This window comes from Hibiscus syriacus, unplaced genomic scaffold (assembly GCF_006381635.1).
Source record: "Hibiscus syriacus cultivar Baekdansim isolate YM2019G1 unplaced genomic scaffold, ASM638163v2 tig00002840_pilon, whole genome shotgun sequence".
Classification (NCBI taxonomy): domain Eukaryota; kingdom Viridiplantae; phylum Streptophyta; class Magnoliopsida; order Malvales; family Malvaceae; genus Hibiscus; species Hibiscus syriacus.
Window position 1 is genome coordinate 8,074,827 of NW_024061947.1, and position 15,897 is coordinate 8,090,723.

General features: G+C 32.6%; 1 protein-coding gene across 2 annotated transcripts; it reads left to right on the forward strand.

Moving 5' to 3' along the window:
- The first annotated feature begins 303 nt into the window (after positions 1-303).
- On the forward strand, positions 304-13,638 carry LOC120156455 (probable WRKY transcription factor 15). Of its 2 annotated transcripts, XM_039167787.1 has the most exons (4): positions 304-969; positions 1,067-1,274; positions 7,215-7,221; positions 13,625-13,638. In XM_039167787.1, the coding sequence occupies exons 1-2, from the start codon at positions 431-433 to the stop codon at positions 1,239-1,241; spliced, it is 714 nt and encodes a 237-aa protein (XP_039023718.1). In that variant the 5' UTR covers positions 304-430; the 3' UTR covers positions 1,242-1,274; positions 7,215-7,221; positions 13,625-13,638. The 2 variants fall into 2 exon arrangements, with proteins under 2 accessions (XP_039023718.1, XP_039023714.1); XM_039167783.1 differs by lacking the exons at positions 7,215-7,221; positions 13,625-13,638 and adding an exon at positions 1,290-1,617 and having other exon boundaries at positions 344-969; positions 1,067-1,192.
- Positions 13,639-15,897: the final 2,259 nt, after the last annotated feature.

Here is a 15,897-nt window from a genome sequence, read left to right on the forward strand (position 1 = left end):
TTGACGCGGTTTCCGGTTACCGGTAAAATAAGTGGAGATCTTTTTCGTTGGTCCCACACATGATTTATTTTTGCATTAAAAGCTGTTAAATGTCATCTCTACCACCTAATACAACCTTTTGACCTTCTGCTTTTTGCCTCCTATCTTCATTTCGACACGGTCTTGGAAACCGGTATATCCCATTGCCGAGGGACTTCATATTTATTCTCAAAGCGTGTTGGTCAATGTGCTGACAATTCTTGAATACGTGGAACCAATTTAATGGATGGTAGTTTGACGGGAATATATGAAAGATTAGAAATGTCAGTGAGCCGATCGATGCCCAAATCCATTGGCTTTGCTTTTCTGAGTTTTCATTTTCATATTATTACAAGTCCATTTATTGTTCTATAAAACCAAAATTGAGGATTTCAACTTTGGATGAACAAAAATGGCGGTGAAATTGATGATGGGATATGGTGATGGGAATAGTTTTGCAGAAGCTGCAACTGCTGGGATCCAAGGCGTTGAGGAATTCATAAAATTGATGTCCAAAGCTCAGCATCTTTACAACCATGATGATTCTTTTAAAGCGTCTTCTTCTTCTTCTTCAGATTCAGAGCCGAGTATCGTGATCCAAGCTGTTACAGATAAGAGTGTAAGTTCTTTCAAGAAAGTTATTTCTTTGCTAGGTCGTCCCAGAACAGGCCATGCTCGGTTCAGACGTGCGCCTCTTACTCCTCTCCGACGAGACCAATTTGATTCCCAACAATCTCCGCAGAAGATTGAAGAAACCAAAGTTAAAGTGTCTGCCTTTAATCCAGTTCATCCGACACAACCAGTTCATAGATTTCCTCCTTTGTCTTTCTCTTCCCATGTCCATTCATCTGGTAAGCCTCCATTGTCTTCGAAAAGGAAGTGCGATTCCATGGGTACTGCCGCTCTCAAGTGTGGATCCGCATCCGGTCGTTGCCATTGCTCCAAGAAAAGGTTGGTTTTTTCTTCTCTTGATCTAATTTGGATGGTTTTGTTTAATCGATCGGATCATAAAGTTTCAACCTTTTGATTGATTTTATTTGTTACTTAGGAAATTAAGAGTGAAGAAAGTGATTAGAGTTCCTGCAATCAGCGATAAAACGGCGGATATTCCTCCTGATGATTATTCCTGGAGAAAATATGGCCAGAAACCAATCAAGGGTTCTCCTCATCCAAGGTGTGCTATTATATTAGCTCATGTGTTAGGTGTTGGTGAGCCAACTTAACTCAATCCCCGAGTTTCCCTAACTCGTTTCTTTGTTCAATTTTTTCAGGGGGTATTACAAGTGTAGCAGCGTCCGAGGCTGCCCTGCCAGGAAACACGTCGAGCGAGCATTAGACGATCCGACGATGTTGATTGTAACATACGAAGGAGATCACAACCATAGACAAAACATCAGTGATGTCCCAGCAACTATGATCCTGGAGTCATCTTAGTACCTCACCACTAGAGATTTAAATTACCTTATGGTCATTTTTGATTACGTTTGTAGCGATTAACAAATGTTATTGCGATCATTACGGTTACGAGTATCATGTCATCCCATAATAATTTTGGACAACATCATTACTATTATAAAATGACGCTATTTTAATTGCGAATTGTTATTTAGATCCCTGTTCACTACCCAAATCTGACTATATGTATAGAAGATTGATTAGTGGACTGGTTATGCTAGAAGAAAACGTAGGATTCATTGTTTTTGGTTTTGCAAGAAGACTTTGTTTACACAAAAACATAAAAAAAGAATAGAGTTGGAGATTGTGGATTTGGTGGGATTTGAATCATGCAAGTGTTGATTTTTTTATATGTTTTTATACTTGATTTACCAGAAAAGTTTTCCCTTTCATACATAAGAATAATAATATATGGTGGTGGATCTTGTTGAGGATGCTGTCACTTTAATTTGTTCCTATGTCTCCACTAAAGCTCTGAATTATGATTCATCATTACATTTTATATATTTAAAAGAATATAAATGGTGATGCAATCTATGAAGAAACGAGCTTCTTTTTTATTGTTTTAAGCAAAGGACGTGTCTTTTATATGAAGGTTGACCTTGGTGTGGGTGCTGAATTTAATTAGTGTTGAAGTGAATATCGACACAGAAAGAACAAATAAAGCTAATGTGTGGTTGGTTTTTTGTTAGCTTGTGATTGTTTTGATCTGTTAACGTTGTGGACTGATGTTGATTTTTGTGAATTTTGAAAAAGAAAAGTTGAAAACAAAATCAGTTCATATGGTGTACAAGAAATAAATGGAGTTTTTAAAGATTTACTCGTTCTTATAATTTTGATATTATTTCATATATAATTTAGTTAATTTAAAATTAATTATAATTATCGTAAAAATATATTCTAAGGGTCTTGTTTTTTTATGTAACGCATTGAATCACGAGTTGTTAGTTTCGGGCTAACTCGAGAAGATTTTGAAAAAAAACATTTGTGGAATGTGTTAGCCCAAGTTTAAATTGATTTGGGCTTGTTGTGAGCCCAAATAGTTTTTAAAAGGAAGATTTTGAATTGGTGACAAAAGGAGGATAAGGAGGTGATTATTAGGGGTGTACCTGAAATACCGGGTAATCGACCCGAAAAATTGGGTATTTTCAATATAAATACATGATATTTTTTAACTAGGTCGGCGGGTTAGCGGGTTGGGTCAACCGAGTCAGATATTTTTAAACACCCCTAGTGATTATCCCATGGTTTATCTCAAAGGATGAATTTCCATAATGGTTGATGAGGTCACACGCCGGAGACAAAGAGGAATGCTAATCTCTCATATCTCATTTTCCTCATTTTTTGTCTTTCTCCATTATTTTCCATTGTATCTTGAAAAAGGTAACAACTTTGTAGCCTTGAAAGCTTAGTCCAAATTTTCTAAGGTAAGAAGTGAATTCCTCGTCCTAGAGCTTCATCTCAAGCCCAAAATATCAATGTTTGGCTATGATAGCCATAAGTGGGGTTTTAAAAACCCTTAGTGAATCAACTCGATTTTTTGTTTGTTTGTAGATTTAAGCTTTGGTGAGTGATCTAAGGGTAAGGGCAAGGAAAAACTAGTTCTTGGTTGAGCTGGAGTCATTTCAAAACCATAGGATTCTAGGTAACACATTTCTAACTCATCTATATCACTTATAGATCACTAGATGTGTTTGGTTGGTTTGTATGAGTCATGAAGCATGTAAGTGCATCCATGATAGATTTAGGCTTATAATGTTGTTCAACATGAAAATTGACCTATTATGACCTCTTTAATCTTATATAAGACTTAAATATCTTTAAGGGCCTTAGAGTGGCAAATTGGTTAAGTTGGGTGTCATTCTCGAGTAAAAACAAAGTATTTCTGAGCTCAAGTATCAATACTGGATGAACAATACCGATATTATTCTTTAGATAGTCAAAATAAAAGGGTTTTTGACTTATTAGTATCAATAATACTCATCAAGTATCGATGCCCAAGGAAGTGGTATCAATACAAGAGTTATATTACAAATTCCAGTAGCCAAAATTGATATCGGTACACGGGGAGTATTGATACCATTTAAAACAGAAGTATCGATACCATAAGTAAGAATATCGAAACTGAATTATTTTTCCAAACATCGAAACCAATTTTAGTATCGATACCTAGGGAGGCATCGACACCTTAATATAGCAGTATCGATATTCCCTATAGGGGTATCTGTAACACCTATAACCCGTATAATTATACATATACAGATTATAGATGTCACCCGAATTTTTAAAACCATTTTCTTTTCTGAAACAATTTAAAATTTATTTCCTTAGAATAGTAATTGATATTATAAAAATATCATATCTTATAATTTATATTTTGTTATAGCAAATTTAATTCAAAAGATTTTTTTATGAATAGTGATGAACAATACCGTAAACAGTGATGAACAATACCTGTGAACAGTGAACAGTGTACCGATGCGCTACAGTATCGTGAATAGTGCATCGATGCACCAAAACTTCGAATTAATATTATGTATCGATATGCTACAGTAGCTGCTACAGTAATTTCAGCATTATACAAAACTCATAAAATTATCATTTTGTTTCCAAATTTGTTCAACAAAACAAATAAAACATTAATAATTACATGCCACTAATTAAGTCTACATTACATCTTAGGATGTCTTAGTGATACTGAAAATATACACCTCGATGCTTGATGTCGCTTTAAACTCTTTATTCCACTACTGGCTTTTTACCTATGTGTGAAAATCATCACACGCTAAGTATATACTTAGTGAGGCAATTAAGACGATAAACAATGTAATACAATTCATGCATGATTTTCAATGTCAAAATCAAAGTTCCATAAAATCATTTTACTAATATATCCAATATTTTACCATGATCAATATAATATAAAATCTTTTACCATTTATCCCATAAGCTCGTAAGCTTATTTTACCAAAATACTTACCATTTAAATTCTATAAGCTCATAAGCTTATTTTATACAAAATACTTACCATTTAATCCCATAAGCTCGTAAGCTTATTTTACCCATATACTTGCCATTATTCCAAAAGCTCGTAAGCTTATTTGTATGCTTACCATTTATTAAGCAATAAACCATAAACCATAGCATATAGCCCAATATACAACCCTGAGGACCCTGGGTATTCGAGTAATATTTGCACCGTAGTACTACACATAAGGTCGTTCCCACCATATACACCGAAGTGTATTACTCATAAGGTCGTGCCCACCATGTACACTTAGTGTCCTTACACACTATAGTGTAATATAAACCTGCAGCTGCTATACTCTATGGCATGCCAACTATACCCTGTCCCTCAATGACTTATTTGGGCATATAGTCTACTTTATTCGATCCATCCATGGCAAAGTATATTATCAAATTTAACATTGGACAGTTCATACCCGAAAACATTCATGGTAAAATATCACATTTTTCATAATCAATGCGTTTTGATTTCATACCGTAATATTTCAATGTCATGTCGCTGTTATAAAAATAACATATATCATGTTGATATAAATAAGGTTGACTTATCGCAAGTCTTCCTGATGATGTATAAAACGTCCATGTATAATTTCATGCATGTATTGCACTCACCTTGACACTTTATAAAATCCACAATATGAGCCTCACTATTGCTCCACAATAAACCCTCTTGATTTGCTTCAATCGTAAATCAATCATAATCTGTATAATTCACAAATTCATAATAATACATATGTTAGTATTATACTAACATAAACATATCCCATAACAACTCCATTTCTACCAAATATTAAACACTTAATAATTCCTTTTAACATTGGAACCAACCTTTCCAATTTACACAAAATGGTCCTTCACCATTTTATCACTTAAATTCTTAATACAAAAAATTCAAGCATTGAATTTATTACCATTCAAATGCTTTTACAAAGGCATACTTACATTTAAGTACCCCAACTATGGAAATATTGTACTTAATTCACAAATCTTTTCAAACTTCCAAAATAGTCATATTTCACGTTCTAACACTCATTTTAATTCCCAAACAACAATTTCCAGCATAGTATATCAATTATACAACACTTTCAAAATAACCCATCAATTTTCCAAAATTTATGAATTGATCCCCAACTTTTCAAAACTTATGAAATGGTCCCCAATTTTTCTAAGGCTTGTAGCATACTTCCTTCATCATTTCCAACCCATATATAATTTTTCCATAATTTTTCTCACTCAAACCATTCATGACCGAAATTTAAAGAACAAGTTGTAGAAAGATTAAACATGTTCTAATCATCTTTCATACTTGAATATGAATCTACAACATGTAAATCATCAAGATTTATCATCAATTTCATGAATCATATCATGAACATAAACCCTAAGATTTGGGATCTTTGAAATCCAACAAAATTAGAAAGCAATATTGGTACCAAATGATATCGTTTTTCACTTAGATCACTTTCTTATCTCACGACATAACTCTAATTCCAAAGGAATTAGCTCAAAAATGGAAAATAAATATTTTTCTTACCTTGAAAGCTTCCTCACGTGAATATGCTGGAGAAGAACACTTTGGCATGATATTTTTTATTGATATCATGTTTATCATCTTTTAATTATCATATTTAATCATTAACTTGAGAAAATACCAATATACCCTTAATATAACCTCATAATTACCATAAAACCAAGATACATATCCTTATCATCTTTAAATTCAATTAAATTTCAACCTTGTCATCTTTTAATAGTCAAAAATGAACAAATTAATTTTCCACTTTACCGTTTTGCCCTTGCAATTTCCAAAAATTATAATTCAATCACTTTAATCAAACAATTCAAATTAAACATGAAATTAAACCATTAAATATTATTTTCTAACATTTTAAAAATGTGAAAATAATATTTTTATTTCTTATTTTCGTGACCCATTTGTAATTTTTCCAAAATTACATTTTGGTCCCTAAACTTTCCAAAGTTTATACTTTGATCACCAAACTTTACCAAATTTATAATTTGGTCATTAAATAAATCCATTTATGAAATAAAATTCTTTTTTGGAAAATCACCAATTAATTCCTTAAACTTTTCCCAATTTTCTACATTAACCATCAAACTTTCAAAATTTACATTTTGGTCAATATCTAAATTTTGGGGTATTACAGTATCGATACTACCAGTTTTTCTCATATTCCAGTAGACATATTTATTATCGATATCAAGTGTGAGTATCGATATAAAAAGGTCAATACCGATACTAAATGACTTAATATTGGTACCATCGTCCTTAATTGAACAAGAAAATCCAACTTTGATAGTATCACCAGAACTTCTTAAAGAACATACAAGTGAGAATAGCTAATGAATACAATAAAAACTAAGAATGATATGAAATAAGAATGACATAAAACTAGCCATTGTGTGACGCTCGGGAAACAACAAGGACACCTGAGTTACTCTAGTAGTATGAAGATCGTCTTATATGATAAGAATATTAGAATATATCTCAGCTAGTGCCAAGATACTTCAGTTACTAGTTGGGCGCATATGTCCCAAGTACACTAAGGAGTAAGCTGACCATGTGTACGTTTCTGATACAGTTCCTAACTTTATATATCCTATGGTATCATAAGTAGGCTAGAAGAGTGTATGTCCCGAGGTGAAGAACCCTTCGACCTTACCATGATGCCTACCTCAACTTTGTATGTTAGTTCTTTTGTATGTTCATGCCTCTGCCTACTAGCATGCTTACATTTTAGGGTTTATGCTTAATTTCATGATTATATGACATTTTTTATGTAATGCATGTGTTTTATGGCACTTTATGACCTTGAGTAATTTTTTAAGCTTTAGTACATGAATTGATACCAAACTAAGACCTTTAGTATGATTTTAAGTGTTTTTAGCTTAAATAAGATAATTTTGGGTTTGAGTATCAATACTAAATGAAAAATATCGATATTGGGCGATCTAGGATAATTTCTAAGCATTTTATAAGGGAAGTGTCGATAATCTAAGGAGCATTATTGATATTATAGCCATATTATCAATACTGAGGATGTCAATATCGATACCGAGAGGATTTTTGACACACAAAAGTTATTTCTGATACCAATACTCATGAGGGTATCAATACTTGACTAGAGGGTATCGATATTGCATGTAGGGTATCGATACTACCTATCTTAGATGGTTAAATTCGATTTTATTAAGGCTCGTAAGAGTTAAGGATGACCCGTAATGGTGGGACATAGTCTGTGAAGGACATAAAGGGCCAAAAGTGCCTAGAAACACTCGTAGAAGTGGGTTATGACCGAAGTAATCATATTACGCGTAATACATCCGAGTATCTTTAGCTAAGAACGTATCGAGTAACTAAGAATGAATGATCATTGCAGTGGATGTACCAACAAGCTGTATGATGAATTAATCAGATTATGTAATAACGAAATCATTTACTACAAGAACGTTAGTGAGATAAGGACGAACAAATTGTTCTCCCAATTTAAGGGTGTACAGAAGGGAATTGTGGTAAGAGTGACTAGCGTGTTGTTACCAAGTAACGAATCCGAGTCAAACGTCGAGTTAGAAAAATAATACAGCTAATGAACAACAGTAACAACATTAGTCGTAATTTCATAAAATTCCTAAAGACCTTAGAGACAAAGATGACTAAAACACCTTCAGTGTTAAATGATCAAAATAGAGCAACTTAATAAATTAACAGAAGTAATGGACTAATAAACCCTTGCATAACGTTCTAGATGAGAGAATGAGCGAGATAATAACTGTGTCAAGATATACTAGTGGGTAGCTAGGCTACCGTAGTTACCCTAGTAGAACATTGTCAGTTATGTGTGGCTTTTGAGCCTTCAGTCATACATGTGTAGTTGTATCAGTACAATACATTAGTTATCCATACATTTTTGCTTCATGCTATATGATGCCGAAGTAATGCTTCAGCGGAGCGAGAATTTTACTGATGCTATGAGATAATATGTTCCCCTTTGATGATCTACCTGATGTTATATGAGACCAGGACATCATTCAACAACTTAGTGAGAATTTTACGGATGCTATGTGATACTAGGATTCCTTCAGTTTTCTAGTATCTGATGCTATGCGATACCAGATACTAGAAGTGTGTTATGTGTCACATTTAGATAATGCACAATATTTACAGTCATTGTGGTTGGAGACCCAATAGAGGTGTACTAATGGACATACCCTTAGCAGAGGATTAAGAGAAGCATGAGACTCTTACTTTAGCTATAGAATAGTTGAACCTTAAGTATGTAGCACTTAATTATGATCAAGCATGCACCTACTACTTAGTATCATGTCTTTAGCATACTTATGTTTATGAGACTCATAATTCTTTTCTAGATTAGTGATTATACTGTTAGGCTTTGTAAGCTCACTGTTCAAATGTTTTTCGTTCGTAGATTATTAGCTTGAGCCATTCGAGGAGTACTGTTATAGTAGGGCTTCCAGTATCCCTGCCAGAGTATTGTATTATCGCTTTAGTGGGTATGTATATTCATACAACCTTACTTATATTTCTAGATTATCAAACTTTGATTTGTATTATTTGATTTAAATTATGTGTCATGAAGCTCCGGATTATAAAAGCATTTTTATAATTGTCATTTATGTCTATTTTGGTACCATTCATTATGTTTTCAAATGGACATAAACATGTTTTAATTTTTAGTGGTTGCATCGGCAGCCCAATGTGACACTTTAGAACTAATCAAATTTAGGGTGTTACACAATGTCATTCCCATGCTTCATTTTTAGCTAAAGAAAATAGCAATTTCAATGAACAGAGCAAAACGACCAAAAGTTCAAAACTTACAAATAGACTAACGAAGAAAAGAATAAAAGAACAAACAACTTCTGTATTGATCCATCTTGATTGAACAAAAATATTATAACTGCTAGCTTAAGTATAAGCAACAAATCCAGTTAAAATGTAATTTGGAATCTCCATAGAACAACCTATCTTTGCGGACCTACTTGCAGCTATTGATGTTGGGGTTGTGCTCATTGCACTTGCTCCTCAACTATAATTTTTATCTCTGTTAGAGACTGTTTTTAATAGATACCACGCAACAAAATAAGATACAAAGTAATCAACGGTAAATTTAAAGTTACTTACAATCTTTTTCACCATTAAAATATATATCATTATACCAATCCCCCAACTGGAAATGATCTGGATGTTTGCTTTCTAAAGTAATCAATAATAAATTTAAAGTTACTTAAATAGTTTGTTAATACTTTTTCTCTTTTCTTTTTATATTTTTGTTGTATTCAATATTTTACCTCTCCTGTACAAAACATTATCATTCAAATTAATTAGTTTTTTTATAGTAATGGTTGTAGCATAAGAATCAACAATAACCAATCAAACTATGAGCATATTTTAAAATCAAAAGATCAAATAATGACTTACTATTTTATTTAGAATACACAAAAAGACATGTTGATATGCTACATTTTCACATTTTAACACTTTCACTTATTACTTCAACAGTTCAACCAATTCAACCAATTCCGACATTAAAAGACATCGACACTAACACAGGGTTTCCATTAAAATAGCTAGAAATAGAGAACTATCCGAAAATAAATCTATAACAACCCATATGCAATAAAAAAACGAAATAGAACAATGACTTCTTATAAGTTTTCTTCCTTCTCTAGTATCTTACTATAAAAGGCTCAAAGAGCTATGGTTGATAAAAAGAGTTAGCAGGCAAGACATAATCTCGTGTTATCAATACTTCCTAAGACTAGTTAGTTTCATAAGATAGATTTGAATAAGAGAAATCTTAGTGTAGAAAGTATTGTGAATAGAATGAGTTCCACAAGAATAAGGAAGTTGGGACTAATTTTCTAAAGAGGATTTCTGTTCTATGAAGTACATGCCCGGTCGCTCAAAGCAAGAGGAAATAGACATAGTTTGGCTGGTCAGTTTAAACAAAACAACTTATAACAATGAATAATCAATTCAGTGAATACTTTCTACAAATCTAAAAATAGCATAATGTGTTAATCTTTAAAGCTGGATAAAAAATTTTAGGGTTAGGAATAAATTTTTTTATAAGAATAAAAAAATAACATAAAGAGTTAAAGGGGAAAAAAATCAAAGACCTATGTTGAGAAAGATCAAGAACTAAGAAAAGCACGTGAAGCTTACCTTTGTTTAAGATGTTGGAGTGACAGTGATAGCTAAAAAGATTCGATGAGAGAAAGAGAAAGAGAAAAAAGTGGGAAGAAAACTAGTGAGAAGAGTTGAAGATGGTGAGCAGCGTTGGTCTAGGGTAAGAGACCTGGGGGAAAGAAAGAACTCGTCAGAATGGGAAATTGAAATGACTTACCGATAATTTTTCGTTATTTTATGGTATTTCAGTTTCTTTTCCCTTTGATTGTATTTAACTTTCTATTAACCGTTATTGATTTTCTTCAACCAAACACCTAAAAAAAGGAAAAAAGTGTTTTCAGGAAAATGAGTTCCTTCAAACAAACATACCCTAAATGAATTCATTTCTCATTGTACACAAAATGTAAAAAGATTAGAGCCAGATAAATCTAAAAGTGCTCGCCAAGCCAATATCTTACAAGGGCTAGAAAAGAAATTTTCAAAATGAAATTGTTAAGGATCCAACTTAAAAAAATAACATGTTAATCAGAAGCTGTCTTTTGCTACATGTTTGGACAAGTGTAATAGAATTGTTACTAAATATCACACATGGCGTGTAAAAAACACTATGATATTTACTTTAATGTTAACTTTAATCACAAACTTTACTTTCATCCTTCTGATAAGCCGGATTCAGATCTTATTTACCATCAGTTAACCGGTGTTGAAACCTATAATCTTTGAACTAGATAGATACTTCTAGCTCTTCTTGTAAAGAATAAGCTGGGACTCATTGACGATGATTGCAAACGAGATGACTTTGATGAGCCTCTACATCCTTACTAGGATCGTTGCAATACGATTGTTCTCTCATGGATCATCAATTTTGTTTCGAAAAAACTTTCAGTTGGGATTATTTTTACTTCGTACACCGTCGCCGCTTGTAAGATCTCCATGAGCGTTACGATAAAGTCGATTGTTCTCTTATGAATGGGAAAAACCGGTGATCCAACTCCGACTAACTACTTTACTCTTCATGATGAACTTGAATCAAGGTAAAAGACGATTTATTTTCCCATTTTTTACTATTTGATTCGAAAAAAACCAGACCCAGAATGCTTGAATACGTAAGGCAAAAATACCTTTCAATTTTTTGTGTTTGTATTACTTTTTCTTCTGAATGAGGAAGCCTTTTTTACATTTTGCTTAGGGTTTTTATAACCGGTTTACAAGGAAGAAAATAAAACGAAGAATTACAATTCATTTTTTGATTTGCTTGCATGTCGGTGCTGATGGAGCATTTGGGGGGGGGGGAACTATCTTGTTTGTTGATGGCATAGAATACTCGGATGAAAGGGAACCACGGCTGGGTTGCATACGTGAAAGACGAAAGAAAGAGTCATTGACAGTGTGGTTGCTTCCCTCTATGGCTAGTGTCGTAACTATTTTTTTTAGAATTAAAAATTTTAAAAAAAATTCTACTCTATTTTGGAAAAACTAGGATTTTTTTTATGAAATTTGAATTTGGAGTCGCTATCGACTTTTATTTTAGGTATATCAAATACATATAAAAGGCATTTTTAACAAGTTTTCTAAAAATCATTCAAAGGACAAAAATTGGTTTGCATATTACTAGAAATTAATTTTAGTGGTTCGAGAGTCGGTTACGCATAGGGAAGGATAATCACCTCCACAATGCCCATAATTAGTACCTTCGATTATACGTTGTCTATGATGGTGGAATTTTATAAATTTGAATTCTAAATTTAAATTACGATCATTTTATTTCGACAAATTAAAAATGAAAGAATCTCGTTTTTAAAATAATTGACTCAAAGAAAATGATTTAATTCACTCAAATTTATTTAAAAAATGATGTTCTCTTACTACGTGAATTAACGAAAATTGAAATTCAGTCATGTTGGACACAATTCCATTAACTCACAACGCATCACAACGTTACCTTTGAATATTTTATAAAACGAGAAAACAAATTTATAACGGAGAAATGCAACAATAATAAGTAGTATGCAATGGATGAATGAAATCTCAACACGTCAGGACAAATAAATAAAATAACGAAATACTAAATTAAGTAAAAACACAATAAATCTTTATTTATTAAAATAATTTCATTATATATAAAAATATAAATATATATATATATAAAGATATCTTTAAAAATGAAAAATGTTTATATATCTTAAAAAACATAGAATACGAACAAATATTAATTAATAATAAAATATCAATTTTATTTGAATAACCTTCATAAATTTTTAGAGGTCTTCCATAAGTTAATCAAATAACCAGAGATTTTATGAATATTAAAACATTGAAAATTCATATTCTTAAAATATTATAAATATGTAATAAAATAAAGAAAACTATCATTAATAAGATATATACATGTGTATGAATTCAAAATCCATAAAATATAGTACATAAAATTTTAATGTTTTCTTATCTATGTACATACATATACACGTAACTTAGGATAAAAGTAATTATATTATATCTGTAAAGTATAAAACACACATGAATATATATATAGTTAAAAATATTTTAAAAAAAACATACATACGGTATAAGGTATTTCATAAATATATAGATATATACATATAAAAGATTATTATAGGGACCTAATACATAAATATAACAGTTTCAAGTAACATTGCAAATATAGACTAAAATGTAAGTAATGCCAAATTAATAAACTAAATTAAGCATTTAATCATAATATTAACATAGTAGGTCGTGACAAAATATAAATATGTATGGCAAAATAAACAGGATCGAACACAACATTAACCTATCTTCATTTCATGGCTGAGACAGAGAAGTTACAAGCATGAAGGACCTAAGGTGCTATTAACCTCTAAAAATTGAAAAACAAGGGTGAGGGAGAGTGAAACGACGTCATTTACATGAGGTATTTAAGCCCAAGAGCAAGGCTTAATTTCCAAAGCCTAGCTATTTCATATTTTTTCTAAAGAGAAAACAGAGAGAGAATTTGTGATATTCTCTCAACTTCCCCTAACCGGGAAAGAGGACCACCGTCCACCGGTGGAGTTTCACGGCCGGTCAATGCTCCTCTCTTCTTTCTTAACCCAAATCCTAGCCCTCTTTAGCCTACCCTAAAAACCTAGATCTACAAAAATACCTTTCGAAATCCATCAAAAATCCGGCAACGTTCGAACATCCATCGAGCCCAGTTTTCTTCCGATAAACAGTGAGTAAGATAAATTTGCCCCTTCTGCTCTTCTTTTTTTTATATTTCGAATGATTTTTTCTCTCTCTTTTCAAATTGGTTCCTCTTCTCTTCTCTACTACTCCCCCTTTATCTTGTTGGTTCTCTCATTCTTTTAATGGTGATGGATCATTTTTATAGAGGTTCGGAGAGTAAATGATGGCTAGGTGGTAGGGATATAAGTATTTTTTGGATCCTCAACATTGGGTAGATTTGGGTATGATTTTTATTGTTTTTTTATTAGATTTTGATTTGATAAAATTTGATTGATTTGGAACATGGGTGGCTTGATCAGCGCGGTTGAAGGCTTGTCGACGACGGTGTGCTTCTTAGCTTGGCTTATCAGCAGCAGACAGTGGCGGTGGGAGCGGATATGGTGGCACAAGCAATGGCTTAGTAGCTAGGGTTTAATTTATGTTGTGTGCTGTGAGTATTATAAATTGGACGCAAATTATGTGCAAGTATATAAAATCATAAAATAAATACCTATTTTTGTCCGGATTTTAAAAAATATAATAATAATAATAATAATTATTATTATTAGTTTTATTAATGTTAATTTTACATCTTTGTACAGGCATCACCAAACAAGTTCAATACACCTAAGGCCCAACAGTACAAGAGGACCCAAACAACAACCAATCGCCCCAAATAATTACAAGCTACAACTCGGTTCAAGCCCAAGAATCGAATCCACTCAGTAAAGCAGCGGACCAGCTCCTAGACGTGAGCCGAGCCACCAACTAGCCATTGAGCCACCAATGATGCGCCGATCTGCACAAATAATCCACAATCCACCAAAATACAAAGTCAAAAGCAAATACAACCAAACCCTTACCTAATCCCTAAAGTTTCGGGATGATTTCACCTACTCTATTAACATCAAATCCGTCACAAAAAATGAGATGCATCAATGGGAATAAAGGGGGCGTGGAGAAGAAAACTGAGGGCACTTAGGGAGAACCCAAAAAAAAAAACGAGAAGAAAAACATGAGGATTGGAACCAAATAAAAAAGAATAAAAAGAAATCCAGGGGACTTTTGAAAGAAAAGAAAGGAAAAAGGAAGAGTACCTCGGTTGTAGTATCAGAGATTTCAAAAGGTAGCCGGAGTCGAAGAAATACGAAGAGTTCTTCGTAGATCTACGACGTGTGAGAGCTTTTCAGGTGAAACTAGCTTTGGATTCGCGACCAAGGTAACAAGATCATTCGGACAGCACCATTATCTCTCCACTCCGACGCCGGCAGACGGCGGTTGCCGCCTCTCAGTGGCGGCCGACTGGCGGAGCTCCATCAGAGCTTTTGAGAGAGTTTTCTTACTCTCTCTCTTGTTTTGCAGAAATGAAACATAAATGAAGGCTTGGGTTTATTTTGGCAATGTAATTGGCCTTATATTAGCAGACCAAAACGACACCGTTTAAGGGTTTGATGCATGCGTGTTTCAGCGTGAGGGTGTAATTTCTGTTTAAGTCATTCCTACCTTGTAGCTTTATATTTTGGCCATTAATGAAATCATTGTTGTTTTATTTCGAGTTTTTAGATTTCAATAATTTAATTTCAGTCACTAGTTTATGTTTTATGTTATATTTATTAATATTTGAATTTGGCCCAGGGATTTATGTCTGTTTTATTTTGGTCACTTTGGTATAATATTATTTATTTTGGTTTATTTACAATGTTCAGTCCTCTATAAAGAGTATTGTTTTAGATTTGGCCATATTATATTATGCGTGTTTATTTTGACACTATAAATTATGTAATTTTAATTATTTTAATTTTAACAGGTAATTTTATAAATTTTTATTTTAACCCTAAATATTATTTAGGTTGTTTTGGTTTAAATAAAGCTTGCTGGTATAAATATTTGATTTAATCAATTGGGATATTTTTTTTTCTTAATTTGATTTCCATTGTGTGAGTTTAGATACCAACTCTCCAGCTTTGTCAAAGTTAGGCCACAAAGCACCTAACCACTGAAGACGAGAGAAGAGCTACTTT